This window comes from Mobula birostris, chromosome 5 (assembly GCF_030028105.1).
Source record: "Mobula birostris isolate sMobBir1 chromosome 5, sMobBir1.hap1, whole genome shotgun sequence".
NCBI lineage: Eukaryota > Metazoa > Chordata > Chondrichthyes > Myliobatiformes > Myliobatidae > Mobula > Mobula birostris.
The window spans coordinates 39,432,830-39,452,870 of NC_092374.1; the positions used below are offsets into that span (position 1 = coordinate 39,432,830).

At 39.8% G+C, this 20,041-nt stretch overlaps 1 protein-coding gene across 4 annotated transcripts in view; it reads right to left on the minus strand.

Annotated features, from left to right (window-relative positions):
* Nucleotides 1-20,041, minus strand: part of arhgef28a (Rho guanine nucleotide exchange factor (GEF) 28a) — a 379,030-nt gene that overhangs the window by 137,877 nt on the left and 221,112 nt on the right. For all 4 annotated transcript variants that reach the window (XM_072257921.1, XM_072257920.1, XM_072257923.1 and 1 more), the window contains 2 exons: nucleotides 17,123-17,237; nucleotides 11,515-11,557 (listed from right to left, as the gene is read on the minus strand). In XM_072257921.1, the coding sequence (XP_072114022.1) occupies nucleotides 11,515-11,557; nucleotides 17,123-17,237 (158 nt within the window). The remainder of the gene's footprint in view (nucleotides 1-11,514; nucleotides 11,558-17,122; nucleotides 17,238-20,041) is intronic.

A 20,041-nucleotide genomic window follows, 5' to 3' on the forward strand; every position in this document is an offset into this window, starting at 1 on the left:
CCTGCTAACACATTTAAAGAAATGACTACTGAAGACAATTATTGTCGGAAACATGGAAATTCATAATGGGGACAGGAAATGATACAGCAATTAAATAAACACCTTGGTTCTATCTTCACAGAAGACGACTAATAATTTTAGGGAATTAATAATAGGGAACTAATAATCTTATGAGTTTCACAAATAGGAACATGGTGAGAAAATAATGTTGGTGAAATTACTGGAGGCTGATAAACGAAAACCCCAGGGCCTGATGATTTTCATCCTAAAGGAGGTAACAGTGAATGCATTGTTACCACAGTTCGACTGGTCTCCTCCTGTAAGATAGTGACAATTACAGCATCTCTGAGGCTCCTAAAACATACTCTTCTTCCCAGATGAAGTAAGTTCATGCATTTGTGCTCATCACAGTCAAAGTTTATGACTTTTGTGGCCATACAGTCTGCTCCCAAATACTTGTTATCATTTAGTCAAAATGGACATTTGACTTTTTGCCTGTCAGGAATGGCAGCAAAGCTGCCTTGAATAGGTTGCTGTGGAATGGACTCGAGGACACTCATGTCAAGGACGGAGAGGTGCAGAGAGGTGATTGTAGATATTTTCGAATATTCCTTCCAGTGGTTCTGACTGCTGATCTTAGCTCTCAGTGCAATAGATCTATGGTGCTTTCACTGCAGATGGCCTTGAGAGCATGTAACCATCCACACATGCCATGTACAAGGTATAGGGCCTTGTCGAGATTGTGCTTAGTGCATTATGAGCAGTTTTTGTCTCCTTACCCAAGAAAGAATATTCTTGCCAAACACCAAGTGTAACAAAAGCACTCAATAGATTGATTCCTGCATATATCCATTTTTAAGTAAGGAGACCAAAACCACTGGACCAGGAGAGGTTAGGTAGACGAGGATTGCATTCGCCGGAGTTTAGAAGGGCCAGAGAGGATTTCATTGAAACTAACAAAATTTTGACAAGACTAGACAGACCATTTGCCATTGCTGAGGCATCTAGAATGAGGACACACAGTCTCAGATTAAAGGGCACGATATTTGGAACTACTTCACTGAGAGGATGATGAGACTGTGTAATTCCCTGCCACAGAATGCTGTCCAGGACAAGTTACTCAATATATTTATTCAGGCAGCAGGCAGATTTCTGGACACAAAATGGTATCGGGGGTATGGGAAGATAGTGAGCAGGAATATATTGTAGTATAGAGATGGATGCAAAGGAATGGGAAGGGAGCAGTTACTCTACTGGGGGTATTCTATAGGCCCCCTGGTAGCAGCAGAGATACAGAGGAGCAGATTGGGAGGCAGATTTTGGAAAGGTGCAAAAATAGCAGGGTTGTTATCATGGGTGACTTTAACTTCCCTAATATTGATTGGCACCTGATTAGTTCCAAGGGTTTAGATGGGGCAGAATTTGTTAAGTATGTCCAGGATGGATTCCTGTCACAGTATGTGGACAGGCCGACCAGGGGGAATGCCATACTAGATTTAGTACTAGGTAATGAACCGGGTCAGGTCACAGATCTCTCAGTGGGTGAGCATCTGGGGGACAGTGACCACCGCTCCCTGGCCTTTATAATTATCATGGAAAAGGATAGAATCAAGGAGGACAGGAAAATTTTTAATTGGGGAAAGGCAAATTATGAGGCTATAAGGCTAGAACTTGCGGGTGTGAATTGGGATGATGTTTTTGCAGGGAAATGTACTATGGACATGTGGTCGATGTTTAGCGATCTCTTGCGGGATGTAAGGGATAAATTTGTCCTGGTGAGGAAAATAAAGAATGGTAGGGTGAAGGAACCATGGGTGACAAGTGAGGTGGAAAATCTAGTCAGGAGGAAGAAGGCAGCATACATGAGGTTTAGGAAGCAAGGATCAGATGGGTCTATTGAGGAATATAGGGAAGCAAGAAAGGAGCTTAAGAAGGGGCTGAGAAGAGCAAGAAGGGGGCATGAGAAGGCCTTGGTGAGTAGGGTAAAGGAAAACCCCAAGGCATTCAATTATGTGAAGAAAAAAAGGATGACAGGAGTGAAGGTAGGACCGATTAGAGATAAAGGTGGGAAGATGTGCCTGGAGGCTGTGGAAGTGAGTGAGGTCCTCAATGAATACTTCTCTTCGGTATTCACCAATGAGAGGGAACTCGATGATGGTGAGGACAATATGAGTGAGGTTGATGTTCTGGAGCATGCTGATATTAAGGGAGAGGAGGTGTTGGAATTGTTAAAATACATTAGGACAGATAAGTCCCCGGGGCCTGACAGAATATTCCCCCGGCTGCTCCACGAGGCGAGAGAAGAGATTGCTGAGCCTCTGGCTAGGATCTTTATGTCCTTGTTGTCCACGGGAATGGTACCGGAGGATTGGAGGGAGGCGAATGTTGTTCCCTTGTTCAAAAAAGGTAGTAGGGATAGTCCGGGTAATTATAGACCAGTGAGCCTTACATCTGTGGTGGGAAAGTTGTTGGAAAAGATTCTTAGAGATAGGATCTATAGGCATTTAGAGAATCATGGTCTGATCAGGGACAGTCAGCATGGCTTTGTGAAGGGCAGATCGTGTCTAACAAGCCTGATAGAGTTCTTTGAGGAGGTGACCAGGCATATAGATGAGGGTAGTGCAGTGGATGTGATCTATATGGATTTTAGTAAGGCATTTGACGAGGTTCCACACGGTAGGCTTATTCAGAAAGTCAGAAGGCATGGGATCCAGGGAAGTTTGGCCAGATGGATTCTGCCTGCAGAAGGCAGAGGGTGGTGGTGGAGGGAGTACATTCAGATTGGAGGATTGTGACTAGTGGTGTCCCACAAGGATCTGTTCTGGGACCTCTACTTTTCGTGATTGTTATTAACAACCTGGATGTGGGGGTAGAAGGGTGGGTTGGCAAGTATGCAGACGACACAAAGGTTGGTAGTGTTGTACATAGTGTAGAGGATTGTCAAAGATTGCAGAGAGACATTGATAGGATGCAGAAGTGGGCTGAGAAGTGGCAGATGGAGTTCAACCCGGAGAAGTGTGAGGTGGTACACTTTGGAAGGACAAACTCCAAGGCAGAGTACAAAGTAAATGGCAGGATACTTGGTAGTGTGGAGGAGCAGAGGGATCTCGGGGTACATGTCCACAGATCCCTGAAAGTTGCCTGACAGGTGGATAGGGTAGTTAAGAAAGCTTATGGGGTGTTAGCTTTCATAAGTCGAGGGATAGAGTTTAAGAGTCGCAATGTAATGATGCAGCTCTATAAAACTCTGGTTAGGCCACACTTGGAGTATTGTGTCCAGTTCTGGTCACCTCACTATAGGAAGGATGTGGAAGCATTGGAAAGGGTACAGAGGAGATTTACCAGGGTGCTGCCTGGTTTAGAAAGTATGCATTATGATCAGAGATTAAGGGAGCTAGGGCTTTACTCTTTGGAGAGAAGGAGGATGAGAGGAGACATGATAGAGGTGTACAAGATAATAAGAGGAATAGATAGAGTGGATAGCCAGCACCTCTTCCCCAGAGCACCACTGCTCAATACAAGAGGACATGGCTTTAAGGTAAGGGGTGGGAAGTTCAAGGGGGATATTAGAGAAAGGTTTTTACTCAGAGAGTGGTTGGTGCGTGGAATGCACTGCCTGAGTCAGTGGTGGAGGCAGATACACTAGTGAAGTTTAAGAGACTACTAGACAGGTATATGGAGGAATCTAAGGTGGGGGCTTATATGGGAGGCAGGGTTTGAGGGTCAGCACAACATTGTGGGCCGAAGGGCTTGAACTGTGCTGTACTATTCTATGTTCTATGTTCTATTATATGGTAAATTTGGTGCACAGGAGGGTCAGGGGCTGAATAGCCCATTCCTCCTATTCTCTATATCTCTATACATTATATATTCTATACAAAATAAAACATATTTTTGGTTCACAAATATCCTAGCTTCATTAAACCAACACTATGCCTTCTTGAGGACAGATGAAAAATGTCCCTTGTAAAATCATGGTGGACAATATGAGGAATATGAAGTCCCCCTGCTTTCAGAAGACCTTCTCTAAAGCTCTCCAGGTCATGGGGACATGAGGAATCATCAGAGATAGCAAATCTGAGGAGACACTTAATCTCAGTCAATGATCCACAGAATTCCTAAAACAGCCTGCTTCTGCTACAAGACAAAGACACAGAACAAGTGGAAAGGAAAATTTAGTACTTCATAGTATAAAGTACTGGAGTTAGTTATAGATTTCTAGTTCAAGAAAGAACAACAGCATGAAATAGTAGGTGCCATGTTAAATATGAAAGTGTCTAAGATAGGGCTTTTTCATTTGCCTTCCAGGTGGCGCTGGCAAGATTCATCGACAGTGATGAAATGCTTTGAGAGGTTGCTCATGACTAGACTGAACGCCTGACTCAGCAAGGACCTTGACCCACTGCAATTTGCCTATCGCCACAATAGGTCAATGGCAGATGCAATCTCAATGGCTCTTCACATGGCCTTAGACCACCTGGACAATACAAACACTTATGTCAGGAGGCTGTTCATCGACTGCAGTTGAGCATTTAACACCATCATTCCTACATTCCTGATTGATAAGTTACAGAACATGGGCCTCTGTACCTCCCTCTGCAATTGATCCTCAGCTTCCTAACTGGAAGACCACAGTCTGTGAAGAATGGTAATAATATCTCCTCCTCACTGACAATCACCGCTGGTGCACCTCAGGGGTGTGTGCTTAGCCCACTGTTCTACTCTCTCTATACCCATGACTATGTGGCTAGGCATAGCTCAAATACCATCTATAAATTTGCTGTTGATACAACTATTGTTGGTAGAATCTCAGATGGAGACAAGAGGAGTGAGGTATACCAATCAGTGAAGTGGCATAGCAGAAACAACTTTGCATTCAACATCAGTAAGACGAAAGAGCTGATTGTGAACTTCAAGAAGGGCAAGCTAAAGGAACACATACCAATTCTCATAGCGGGATCAGAAGTGGAGAGAGTGAGCAGTTTCAAGTTCCTGGTTGTCAATATCTCTGAGGACCTAACCTAGTCCCAACATACTGATGCAGCTATAAAGAAGGCAAGACAGCAACTATACTTCATTAGGAGTTTGAAGAGAACAAAAACACTCAAAAACTTCTATAGTTGTACCATGGAGAATATTCTGACGGGCTGCATCACTGTCTGGTATGTGGGGGGAGGCTACTGCACAGGACTGAAAGAAGCTGCAGAGGGTCGTAAATGTAGTCAGTTCCATCTTGGGCACTAGTCTACAAATTACCCAGGACAACTTCAAGGAGCATTGTCTCAGAAAGGCAGCGTCCATTATCAAGGACCTCCAGCATCCAGGGCATGCCCTTTTCTCACTGTCACCATCAGGCAGGAGATACAGAAGCTTAAAGGCACACACTCAGTGATTCAGGAACAGCTTCTTTCCCTCTGCCACCCAATTCCTAAATGGACATTGAACCCACGAACACTACCTCGCTTTTTAAATATATTGTTATTTTTTGCATGATTTTTAATCTATTTAATATACATGTACTATAATTGATTTACTTATTTTTATTTATTTATTTTCTTCTATATTATGTATCGCATTGAACTGCTGCTGCTAAGTTAATAAATTTCACAACACTTGCCGGTGATAATAAACCTGATTCTGATTCTGATATAAAAATAAAAATAAGGTTCACCATGCATACAGACTATTCTGATAGAAACAATGTATAGCTGCACAGTAATGTAGGGACAGTTTCCATTCTGAATTTGAATAGAGGAATGAATAACATAACAGAAAAAGATCCACATAAATGTGAAATATTGCATCTGGAGATTCTAGAGAGAAAAATACATGGATCAGAACATCGTGATGGAAGGAGAAAAGCAGGTCTTTACGCATGTTTACATACTCCATAGAGTGAGAACCATCACCATCAGTAAAAAATCAACATTATCAACTAGGACTGTCACTTCTGCTCACCTGTCCTGTCCCCTGCTTCCCAACCTCCTTCCCCTTCTTCCATGGTCCACTGTCCTCTCCAATTAGATTCCTTCGTCCTCAGCCCTTTACCACGTTTACCTATGAATTCCCAGCTTCTTACTTCATCCTCCCTCCCCCACTCATCCATCTTTTCCCCTCACCTGGTCTCACCTGTCAGCTGCCAGCTTGTACTTCTTCCCCATCCCCCTACCTTCTTATTCTGGCTTCAGCCCTTTATTTTCTAGTCATGATGAAATGTCTCAGCTTGAAATATCAGCTGTTTATTCCCTCCATAGATGCTGCCTGACTTACTGGGTTCCTCCAGCATTTTGTATGTGTTGCTCAACTAGGGCTGCTATCACCTTCATGTCTTAATAGAAAAGATGGCCGCAAACTTATGGCAGTGCAATCACTAGCCAAGTCAACACTCTCATACTGCTGTCTCACTGTTTAACTGGGACTAATCTTGTGTCATCGTTATAATCAAAGTCAAGAACTTTGGCATATCATTGTGCACTTGGTATTGCTGGAAGTACATGCAGTCATTCGGACACTGAGCAGTAAGGACTAAGAAACATTAACGAGTAGGACTATGTATATAGTGAAGTAATGTTCCCATACCTATGACAGTGTATTGCCTGGGATGCATAATTTCAGTACATGTTCCTGCTTCTTTGAACTTTCCTTTCACCCTGGTTGGCCATTTCTCAGAGGATAAGCCACACACTTTTAACAATAGGGTCCTTGCATGATTAAGAATAAAAACTATTTTCATATTTGTGAGGAGAAAATTAAGAAGAGTTTTTTTAATAGAGTTATCTTTTATATTTTACACAATATTTACATATTAACATTTTATTTTATTTTGTAAGTAGCAGTCTGATTGTTATATAAAGTGACTATTCATGTGAAGTCAATAGTTCAAAACTATTTATCAATGGCTGATGATTTAGCAACTAGTACTTGTGTCAATAAAAACCATAAGGTATTACCCACCAATAATTAGATTTGACTGATGGGATCATTTGCTTTTAAAATTTAATGCCAGATAAATACATGAAGCAATTTTGTATAAATCTTCTTTAAATAAAGTTAAGTTAGCTCAGTTTTGAAACACCTAATTTTGAGCAGTTGGCTGTCAAACACTTTTAGTCCGACCTGACTTCTCCAAACAATGGCAGACCAGATCTGTTTTTTTTAGCAATTGAACATACTAGCATCACTGCAGCAATTCAGATAATAATCCTGTTCTGGGTTGCTCTTCTACAGGATGTGGAAAGGGTGAAGATGGTGAAAGGTGAAGGACCTGCCTGGATTAGAGGGTATTAGTCGTAACGAGAGGTTGGACAAACTTGTGTGGTTTGCTCTGAAACTGTGACGAAACCTGATAGATGGTTAGATAGGGGCAGATGGTCAGAATATTTTTGCCCAGGGTAGAGACGTCAAGAACTAGAATATATTTGTTTGAGGTAAGAGTGGGTTATGTTTAAAAGGATGCATGAGGCAAGTTTTCTTTAAAACACTGTGAGTGGAGGTGCCTAGAATGTTCTTCCAGGGGTAGTGGTGGAAGCAGATACAATTTAAGACTGTTAGTTAGACACAGGAATATGCAGGGAATGGAAGGGTATGGAATGGACAATGTGCAGGCTGAAGAGACTTAGCTTAATTTGGCATCATGTTTGATCATGCGCAAACATCATGGGCCCATTCCTATCCTGTACTGTTCTGTGTTTTAATTATGGGTGGAATTCTCTCCTACAATAAGGAATACAAATTCTATCTTTGGTCATCAAGATGCTGGACCGATCAAGAAGTTGGTCAATAGAAAATCTGTTCCGGCACCTAAGTGGTCCCAGACGGAATGTTTCCAGAGTTTGAGAAAGGTTAGAAGTGTTTAGTAATCAGATTAAAACAGATGGACATTACTTCACATTGACACAGATTATTAGAGGACTGGAACATACTCTTTAAGAAACTCCGATAATGTCAGATGCTGCAGCGAGTCTGCTAGCTCCGAACAGCCTTCCTCATCAGCTGACTGTGCCCGCTTGCGAAAACTAAGTTCCCTACAGAAAATGACAAATTCCTGATTTTTTTCTGTAATAAGAAATATGATCAACAGAACTCCAGAATATTAAGTTCCATTTTGTCATTACAAACATCTTGTTTGTTATCACTGCAGATCACCTGTAACCAAATTATATTTTCCAACACTAAGGAAAAATTCCTTTTGTTTTCAAAGCAGATGGCCATTTTTGTATCATTTGCTTACTAAGAGATCAAATTGGCTGAATAACTTAATTTTAAAATAATTAAACAAAATACTGTGACCCATTGAAGGCACTCATTATTCTGAATAACAAATGATGTTTAATAATGACAAGGCTTTTTGTAGCTATATTTTCAAATGGTTATATGCTGCTATACTAACTGCATGGTGTGCAATAAAATGTGCAAACAAAAGTTATGATGTGGCAATTGACAAATAGCCCAAGCTAAACAAGCAACTAATCCACTAGGTAGCTAAGATAGGTGCTAACGCCAGTGTCTGAGATTGGTGAAAATTGATTCAAGAAAATTATTAGAAATACATAAAGCATAAAAATTGGTAATTTTGTTCAATCAGTTCATATCACTGTTAAGCTTCCATTCTATATGGCAAAGAAAAGTGCATCAAGATATATGGCTTTGCAAGCTGGATTGACAGTCAGGACTATTGCTGTTGCCAGAAACAAGTCTACCTAGGCTTCCAACTAAGTTCAAATTTGGATATGGATTTTAAAGCAATCAGGCAGTAGATAAGTAAGGGATCAAGATGGACTGGAAAAGTGGAAGAACAAAGAATATATATGCAACATTTATTATGAAATGGATGCAGGATAATGAAAGCAAGGAAGAGAAACAAGTATGAACATATACGGATGGAATTCAAGGCCTCAGGATATATCACATGAGAGGGTAATGATGGATAGTTTACTAAAATCAACAACAGATCATGAATTAGCTAGAGTGAAAACTAACTACCCTTTATGAAATCTAGACAGATAAATAAAACATCTCGGGGGTGAAAATGAGCATGCTCAACAAATAATGGGTTAAGCACATCAAACTTATTTTGTACAGTTATACCTTCATACTGTAGAAAGGATATCTATGAACAATGGTAAAATCAGCCAAACTAAAATCTCATTCAAGGTATTTGAGCATTACTCCAGAAACATTAGAATCAAGATTACAGATGCAGGAATTGGAGCAGTGATGAAGACAGTATAGATTTTATTGCCTTGCTTTTTCTGGTAAGCATCTAAAAAAAAATCTTCCCATAGAAAAAGTAAACTCAAACAGTGTAAAAGATATGAAAGAATAGACGACAGTCTCATAGGGAAGATGATAGAGAAAATTTATAGGGACTCACCTAATAGCTTTTCTTCTAATCCTGCAACTCCCCATGACTGAATGACAGCATTTAACACGAAAATGTATAAATTATGCACAGCATAAAGAGAATTTTGAAATAGGTGTGTCTTACTGAAAGTGTGGTGAATAGCATTAAAATGCAATCATTGGTCATTCAAAAACATTTTTGCAAAGGTGTGGTCAACTATACTATTTATTTACTGTACACCTGAGAGCACCAAACTCTCATTGGTTTAAAGTGCATGCCTCAGTGCCACCATTCTGGAAAGCAGCCTTCTCACTGCAAGTTTCGATATGATTAATGGTTTTTATTGCAGTCCAGCTTCGGCAGATACATCTTAAAAGCTGGGTTAGAATCTAAAAGCCTGGAATCATCAATGTGATTTTCTCATGTACGGATGCAACTGTTTTCCCCATTTTAAATCAACATGACTTAACTGAAAGTGACCTTTAATTTTGTTTCCCCAGAATTGTTTTACCAATGATGTACAATTAAACCTTGAGTATTTTGGACTCTGGACACTCCAATTTACTTTGATTTTTGATAAGAAAGATTCTCATTTCACCTGATTTTTTTAAACCTACATTACAGGAAATCACAATGAAACCTGGAAAACTGTTAATATTAAAACTACAATATTGTTTACGGTCATTTAGTGCCTCTAATGTAATGAAGTAGCGCAAGGTGCTTAGTCAGGACATTTTCAGAAAATAAGATAGTACTAATATCACAGCCTATGATCAAGAGTTTGTCACAAAAGGAGCATTAAAGGAGGCTACGAGGTTTTGGGAAGAAACTGCAGAATTTAGAATGCTGGCAGCCGAAGGCATGGTTGTTAACAGTGGGCCAAAGAAAAAGAGATGAGTAAGAAGTCAGGATTGGAGGAACACTAGAGATTTCACTGGACTGAATGGCTGCAGGAGATTATAGAGCTGCAGAGAAGCAAGGCCAAAGAAGGATTAGAAAATAGGGGAGTTACAATTCTGGGGCAGCAGACTAAGTCAGTGAGCACACAGATAATAAGTGATCAGGTTTCGGTTAGGACACAGGCCGCAAAGTTCCTCAAAGAATTAACTTAGTTTAGATGTATCTCTGAACATTAGGCAGAAGGAGCAGACTTTATGGACTGAATGACCCTTTCACACTTTGCTTTCAAGAAGTCTGTGGGAAATTAATGACTTTTGTTAGAATGCTTCGGATCCTTCTGCAAAGTGTCATTTTCAATGAGGAAAGTAGTGCAAAATAACAGACCCAGCCACCATCAATGAGTAACAACCAAAGAGCAGCATGGGTACCTGAATATTAGCATATAGAGGTCAGCATATTGACTAAACATGGAATGAATAAGTTCAAGGATTTACACAATAATCAATCCTCCCTCCCGAGTGAGATGCACTAAAAATCTTAGCAGAGTTGCATAGGCACATGCACAATAACTGGGGTCCAGTTCAACATTTAGCAGTTATCAACATGAAAATATGCCATGCTTCTTGGACATAGAGATGGTGGATTTCCTTCCTTGATTTGTACTACTTTGAGTTATAATAATTGGAAAAAGAGCTCCTGCTTCAGTGGACGGAGTGGAACCTAGATCATAAGTGTCAGGAGAAAGATACAGAAAAGGAGCAAAGCCAGCTTAATGAACTACCTACAAGAGTCACATAGGAGCTGATGGTGTCACAACATTCAAGAGAGAAAAAGGGCAAATTGCAAAAGAAAGACTTCAAATGCCTTCCTAGCACAGTCTCATCTGGAGCGGGAAAATATCAAGGGCAGAAGGCAAAACAAAGGTAGAAATGAAAAGCCAACAGCAATGAGGGAGAGGCACGTTCACACACATACACACTTATATGTATGCAAATGAAGTACATAAGTCAACATGCTCTCAAGGATATACAAAGTCAACTGGAGTTGGTCAATAAACATTGACCTCTCCTGTGATACAAAATGAACAAAGTCGGTGTAAAATGTAATGGACTTCTCCAGAGACACATGTTGTAAAATCTGGTAACTACTATAACCTAAACCTTGAGGACCTCTGGAGGTAGATTATGAATTGTCTTAGTCATGCTTTGTAAATGCCTAGCTTAAGTCAAGTGTCACAGCTTAACTGATAACAATTCTGTTCTTCACTGTACCTTTTCTCTTTCGGGTGCTCAGGTAGACTGAAGGTTCGTTGTTCTGAAACAAAGCAATATAGAAATGTTTACAGAAGAAGATTACGCTTGCTTTCACTTGGCCAGTTTTATTAAAATTAGCTTCCTTCAAAAGAAACTACGCATAACATTTGAAATTTGAAAATTAATATCTGATTACATGTCCTCAAATTTACCAGTTATTCAATTTCTTCATGTGAATTTCAAAGATTGTATGCTTGATAAAGATGGTATATTCTAAAAATATTTTATGTTTTCCAAGTTTAGCATAAAAATGCATTGGCATGCATTCACATTTATGTCAAATCTCCTGTATTCTGTCCAAAGTGACATTTCAGTCCAGGCAGAATCATTACAGCAGCACTGTTTTCTGCAAAAAGCCATTCTTGGCCAATCTGACCGATATTTATAAATTGGTGCAAAATCAGCCTATGAGCTGAAATGAACACTTAAATCTATAGGACCAAGTATCTTTACAGTTAAGAATTCTTCAATCTAATCAGTCTTACTGAACCATACTTACCTGAAACAGAGAAAAAAGTGCTTCTCAAGCCCACATGGCAGTGTTGCCCTAAATTTAGGACATTTCTAAGCACATCCCTAGCAGATTTATGAAGTAATCACCAATTCATTATCACCATTGATAGATTAATGAAGACCATATTATTTGCAAGTCTCATAAGAAGTGCTGCCGCAATTTTTCAACATTTAATAGGCCTGACAAGCAAAATTGATCCCTAGTACATAAACGCTGATTGCAATACAAAATGAATATAGGAAGGTTGTGAGGCATACGCCAAAATTGAAGATTTTGATATATCAAGCTGATGTTGTGGTTAGACGAAAATAACTGAAATTTTACCTACAACCACCAGATATAATTGTGGTTTACTGCTAGCACATTCTTTGTAGGATTCTTCCTTGAGACCAAGCAGCTCAATGTATTTAACTTTATTAATCTGTAGAATTTTGATTGCTTATTTTTCAACTCTGAGTAGTTGCACCAAGCAGAATAGTCGACTCCTGCTACAGATGTGTCATCAGGATTTTCTGTAATAATTAATCATTAGGTACCCCCCTCACTTTCCCTCTCTCTATGAAGGGAGACGAGTCATCACTAACACGTGGCAAAGGATGGTGAGAGGAAAAATCTAAGAAATGGAAGGCCATAATAATGGAAACATACCAATAAGAACAGGTAGTTCTCAGTTAAATAAATCTACACAGTAATGCCTGACAACCAACCACACTGACTGGACAGCTAGGACTTGTAGAGTTTTAGATATAGAGCAAAGAAACTGCCTTGCGGGCCTACCAAGTCCTTGCTGACTATCAACCACCCATTCATATTCACCCAATATTAATTCCATTTTCTATTCTCTCCACACTCTTTTCAACTCCTCCCAGATTCTACCACTCACTTACACATTAGGGTAATCTAGAGGCCAATAGAGGTCAGAGCCGTCTCTATTTCCTGAGGAGACTGAGGTCCTTTAACATCTGCCGGACGATGTTGAGGATGTTCTACGAGTCTGTGGTGGCCAGTGCTATGATGTTTGCTGTTGTGTGCTGGGGCAGCAGGCTGAGGGTAGCAGACACCAACAGGATCAACAAACACACTCGTAAGGCCAGTGATGTTGTGGGGATGGAACTGGACTCTCTGACGGTGGTGTCTGAAAAGAGGATGCTGTCTAAGTTGCATGCCATCTCGGTCAATGTCTCCCATCCACTACATAATGTACTGGGTGGGCACAGGGGTACATTCAACCAGAGACTCATTCCACTGAGATGCAGCACAGAGCGTCATAGGAAGACATTCCTGCCTGTGGCCATCAAACTTTACAACTCCTCCCTTGGAGGGTCAGACACCCTGAGCCAATAGGTTGGTCCTGGACTTATTTCATAATTTACTGGCGTAATTTACATATTACTATTTAACTATTTATGGTTCTATTACTATTTATTATTTATGGTGCAACTATAACAAAAACCAATTTCCCCCGGGATCAATAAAGTATGACTATGACTATGACTATGAATTGATCTATAGATCTTTGGGATAAGAAGAGCAGTGGGGTGGATAGTCCAGAGCTCCTGGAGGAAACTGAGGTAGTCACGGGGAAAATGGGCAGAGAGCATCTAAAGTCAGGATTTAAGCTAGTGCTCTGATACTGCAAGGCAGTGCTCCACTGGCTGGAGCATCTTAGTGCCCAGAGAGAGCTTTTATCTAGCAGCATATTTTATACTTGCTGCCAGAAGACCCTTGCAAATCGTCCCTTGTGGTCTGTGGTCAGAAGGCTGCCAGTGGAATGTTGTGGGAGTTCAGAGAAAATCAGAGACATTTGTTGCAGTCAAGGATAGGAGGGAGTGCCGATCCTACAATACTTGGGAGAGGCGAGAAAATCAGAGACATTTGTTGCAGTCACGGATAGGAAGGGGTGCCGATCTTACAATACTTGGGAGAGGGGACGGGTGGCGGGATGCAAGCCTTGCACAGCAGTAGTCTGAGGCTCCTCCCTCCTGAGGTGTGGAAGAGAAGCACGCTTGTAATGAAACCCCTTCTGGTTCATGACCTGGATCCAAACAAATTTATTTAATGGTTAATGAGTGCTGGGTGTGAGGGGTGGCAGGTTATGACAGGGGAGATGGGAGCAGTGTTGTATCCCCATTCCACCTCTGAGTAGGAAAGGAGAAAGTTGATATTGGGACAAAGTAGCCTATTTGGAGTATTATTTTATCTGCCATATGAACCTCCGGTCCATCTCTTTTTCTGAACACAGTGCAAGTTAAAATTGAGTTTTTGTTTCTGCTGATCAGCTACCCAAAAGCAGGAGTAAAAACAATCATTTAGTGGAGGAGACATCAAGTCTAAATCCAGTATTATAACACCAGGTGATGGGCTGGTGCGCTTTGCCATCACATGACATGGCATGCACATCACAAAGACCCAATAAACAACAATGCATTAGCCGACAGAAAGGGAATAGCAAGCTTTCACCAGTGGCATCAAAAGCAATTACCACAAAACAAATAGTTGCTTTAGTCAATATGACACTGAAAACATTAAAGACAAGATGCCTAATATACTTCTTTTAAAATGGATATTGTTGAAATATGATTTGGAAACACATGCAAGATTATTAAATGGAACTCGATATGTTACACAAACAGAAACATTGAATCAATTATTCTCCTTACATTGTCAATTAGTGGGCAGGCATTCATGCTCCTATATCGATATTTCTCTGGGAAGAACGCATTTAGCTTTCATTAACAAGACACAAGGGAAAACATCCAAATTCTGCATGCAATGAACCATATGTCACAAAGATAATTCCCAGTCTACAGGCTGCATCATAGAGATGAGAGGAACTCGGTTTCTGTAGCCTTAAAGAGGACATTACAGAGGGATCTTACCCAACCTTTGAAAATATCAGGTAATAAAGTTAGTTCACAGCTGTAATTCAAGGTAGGCCAGATTTGTCCATATGTTCAAATCGGAGAAAGAAAAGGTTAGGATGGTTCACATAAAGAACAATGAACTTTTGGCAAGGATTTCTGGGAAAAAGAATAGAGATGAAGTTCCAGATATTAATTGGCAATGTGACAGGGAGAAGAATAAGGCCAACTTTTATTATTTTTCCTTGGGACATGAGCTCAATTGGGCCGCACAGTCTTAATCAAGTTACTCATGTTGTGTTTGTCACATAACTGGTAAACTCCATGAATCATGTAAGCTACAGGTCAACATTTCATTTGAATTTATTTTAACCGCTACTGAGTAATGAACAAGAGATCTCAATTGTCACTTATATGGTTCTCCAAATGTTGAAGCTGGTTTACAATGGATAACCAAATTAAATAAAGCATCAAACTATAAAATAAGGACACACATGACAAAGGGAAGCCACACTTCTCTTAATGTTTCATTCCAATTTAAACAGCATTGATTAAAATTAAAGCAGCCCATTCAGAGACAAAGAACAAAGATATGAAAATGTAGCAGGCAGAGTTCTGTGCAGAAGTGTGATAGCGTTATCTAAATGCAAGCGGTACTTACTACTGTGGTGTAGCAGAGAGACTGATTTAGACAGGGAGAGCGCCTGAAGAAGGGATCGTCCACTGCTGAGAACACCATCTACAGAGCGGGGACAGACTCATCACAATGAACAAATAAAATCTATTTGAATGTTCATTCATGACCTGCCTACTTCCCTGGATACACAATATATCAGTTATCAATAAAGAATAACTGATAAGGATTGTAAAGGAGCAGTGAAGAGAGCACAGATGAAATTAGATTGGTTCCTGTGCTTGGAATCTCCTAGATTCCAATATTCTGTTTTATCAACTGCTTATTAAATGTCTTCACATAGTCATTTTAAACCTTTAAATCAGTGGCATTCCTGAATCTGAGACCATAAGACCGTAAGACATAGGAGCAGAATTAACCCATTCAGCACATCAGATCTGCTCTGCCACTACTTCATGGCGATTTATTATCCCTCTAATAACACCCTGACTAATAAAGAACCTATCAACCTCCGCTTTAAATATACTCAAAGACTTGGCCTCCACGGCCATCTGTAGTAATGAATTTCACAGATTCACCCTTTGGGTAAAGAAATTTCTCCTCATCTCTTTTCTAAAGGGACATCCTTGCATACTGAGACTGTGCCCTCTGATACTAGACTCCATCACTATAGAAAATATCCTCTTCATGTCCACACTGTCTAGGCCTTTCAATATTTGATGGGTTTCAATGAGATCCCCACTCATTCTTTTAAACTATAATGAGTACAGGCCGAGAGCCATCAAATATTCTTCATACATTAACCCCCATCTACAGATATACTGATGGATCACAATATCAGTGGAGGCAAACAGGACATTTATTACTTGGTAACAACAGAATTTCAACCATCTCCAATACAATAAGTACATAATCCAAAACAGTGTAAGTTATGTTGCTTATTATAAAATCATTTGGCATCAATAATAGTTACTTAACTTTGGAGTTTCAATGGCCTCTTGCCTATTCTAAGGGGGAAGGTAACATGCTCCCACATTATTTGGGCCTACATGCCTTCTATTAGCTGACAAGACGATACTGGAAGCTGCACAATACACAGATGCCAGCTTCCTATTTCTCCGCCCCTTTAAACTATCTAAATTCAAAAGGAGACAAATGATGTTCCATTTAATAAAACGCAAAGCTAGCATATCACTGGTTATCAATCCTCTGGGTGTTATCTCCTGACAAATCTGGCTGATACTCCAATGGTGTAGTTGTCTCATACCCAGTCACATTATACTACAGGCACTGTTAAGCCAAAATTGTTAGTAACATGTTAGTATTACGTTTAGAAAACAAGCTATTAAAGTATTGTATTTTAATGCCACGAATTAGTCAGATAACAAAAGCAACTCGGCTTTGAGTGATTGAGCAATAGTGAATGAAGCTTTGTTATTCCATTAAAGAAACGCTTGTAATGGAAAATATCAGCAATCACTGAATAGTTAATCCTTATTTACGCCAAAATATGTTTCAATATTTTGATATATTACTCAGACTTTTACTAGCACTAACCTTCAATTGTGGAATCACTCAAACTAAAATCCCTTATGATTCTAGGTTTGCTTTGTGACACTTTAGGTGAGGAAAGGGAGTATGATCTCATTCGAATTCCAGTATCTTCAGACACCTTTGGAGAACAGATGGAAATCATATCAGACATAATATTCACAAGGCATTGCTATTTCAGATAATAAAAATAATCATTGACCTTTGAGTTCCATTGAACTGAATAGAATACTTGCTCCAAAATGTCCAAAAGGATAACTTGACATGTAATACATGGGTAGATTTTGAACATATTTCATTATCATGACCAATTAAGTAATTTACCATGCAATTAACTCTACTTTATGGAAATAAAACATGAAAAATACACATTTATACTCATTCATTTTGCAAAAGATGTTTTAGAATACATCAGATGAAGTCACTAATAAAATGATAAATTTATAAATTAATTATATGGACTAACTCAATAACCATAAGTCCATAAGACATAGGAGCAGAATTAAGCCATCTGGCCCATCAAGTCTGTTCCGCCATTCAATACGTCTGACCCTTTTTTTTCTGTCTCCTCCTCAACCCCAGTTCCCGGCTTCTCCCTATAACTAATGAGCCGTGGTTAATGTTAACTAATTTTTGCATTAGCAGTAAACATTTATTAAATAGAGGGCTATGGGTAATCCTATGCATCCCGCGTGGCCAAGTGGTTAGGGCGTTGGGCTCATGATCTGAAGGTCATGGGTTCCAGTCTCGGCCAAGGCAGCGTGTTGTGTCTTTGAGCAAGGCACTTAACCACACACTGCTCCAGTCCATCCAGCTGAAAATGGGTACCGGCAAATGCTGAGGGTTAAACTTGCAATAGACTGGCGTCCTATCGGGGGGCGGGGGGGAGTCTCGTACTCTCAGTTGCTTCACGCCACAGAAACCAGCATAAGCACCGGCCTGATGGGTCACAAGGCTTGGGACAGACTTTAATTTTAACTAATGGGTAACCCCAGGTAATTTCTAAGGTAAGGACATGTTCAGCTTTGTGGGCCAAAGGGCCTGTGTTGTGCTGTAGGTTTTCTATGTTTCCACTTGTACTTTGCCACAGACTTTCCATGGGGTTTTGCAATGGATATTAAATTCACTGTGAGCCCACATTATGTAGTCTCTGAAACCCATTGCACTGAAGTCAATGGAATGCATTCAGTGTAAGAGTACAAGGTGTTGACACGGCTATATAGCAAGCTCAGCGTTATTAACTTGGGAGAATCTTCTAAAGCAGCATGCATCCTCAACCAAACAGACTGAATAATTGTAAATGAGAAACACAGGCCAATACAGGAAGTACAAATGGGGATATTTAATTTGAAATAAATCATGCTACCTGCAACCAACTCTTCTGAGGAGAACTGTTCCCACTCAAGCAAGTTCTGGACTTAAAGGGATCAATGATAATTCTAAGATCATTGTGAAGGAGATGCACTATTTCAGTGCTGTACTCTACATAGGCCACAATAATGGAACCCAGTCCTACAGGGATTTTCTGGTAATTTGCTGAGGTATCAACTCTCCAATGTCTGAGATTCCACAGGTTCAATGAGGATTCTCAGCTGGGGAGGTATACATTTCTTTTTAAATTTTACTTTATATCCTATTGATTTGTATGTGTTTTGAATAACTATTTTCTATTTTTAAACAGTTTTCTTTTTAATATTTCAATGAAAGGAGGCAAAGCACTACTTCCAATTTTCTTCCTGTCAAAAGTTCAGAATATTCTGAAACCAGACACACAGCACAACAATCTCTGACTTCTCACCCCTGAAGCCATGCTATGTGTCAGTGCAAAGAGCCAGAAAGATGGACAAAACTCGTTCAACCCTGGCACAATACATGTAGTCAGTAAGAGACGGTATATAGGAAGTGAGGCAGCAGATCAAGTTCAGCAGAAGCCACAAAGTAAAAGAAATTTTCTAAAACAACTATTTACCTTTTTTAAGAATGCACTAATAATAATTAAATGAAAATAACATTTTGATACCTTCAAGGTTGCTTGGCAGTACGTGGTTAAAAATTAATTTGAGCAGGCACGGTGAAACCCCCGTTATTGCTATGAGTTTATTGTGTTTCTATAACATATGTAAATCTAATTCACAATGTTCTGTGAATATGGCTGTTAAATCTCTGGTGAGATATCGTTACAATAAAGATACTGAAAGGAAAATGAGTATCAGTCAACATTTTTTCTCTTTTCATGTTTAATTGCCCATATATGTCAGCAGAGACTGCTGTTCTATAGAAAGCATTAATATTAATAGCTTTAGTTTTACTGCAATATTTAAATGACTATCTTTTCAGAGCAGAAGAGGTAATGGGAGTAGTGAGAAAGACTGCTGATCAGAGGACACTGCATCATTTTATTACATGGTGCAAGGAAGAAAAGAGCAACAATACCATCAGGGAATAGGCTGGAATATTGAAATACCAGTGCCCTGGAACAGAAAAGCCTACAAAAATTAGTGGCTACAGCCCAGTCCATCACAGGTAAAGCCCTGCCCACCATTGTGCACATTGCAGGAAAGCAGCATCCATCATCAAGGACCACCAGCATCACAGACATGCTCTCTTCTTTCTACTGCCATCAGGAAGGAGGTACAGGAGCCTTAGGTCACATACCACCAGGTTCAGGAACAGTTATTACCCGTCAACAAATCAAACTCCTGAACCAGAATAGAAAACTTCATTCACCTCATCACCGAGCTGATTCTACAATCTATGGACTTCACTTTCAATGACTCTGAAATACGTGATCTCAATATTTATTACTTATTGATTTATGACTATTACTTTGCTTTGTCTTTTGTGAATTTGCACAAGTTGTTGTCTTTTGCACATTGGTTGCTTGACCATTATTGTGTGCAATTTGTCATTGATTCTATCGTGTTT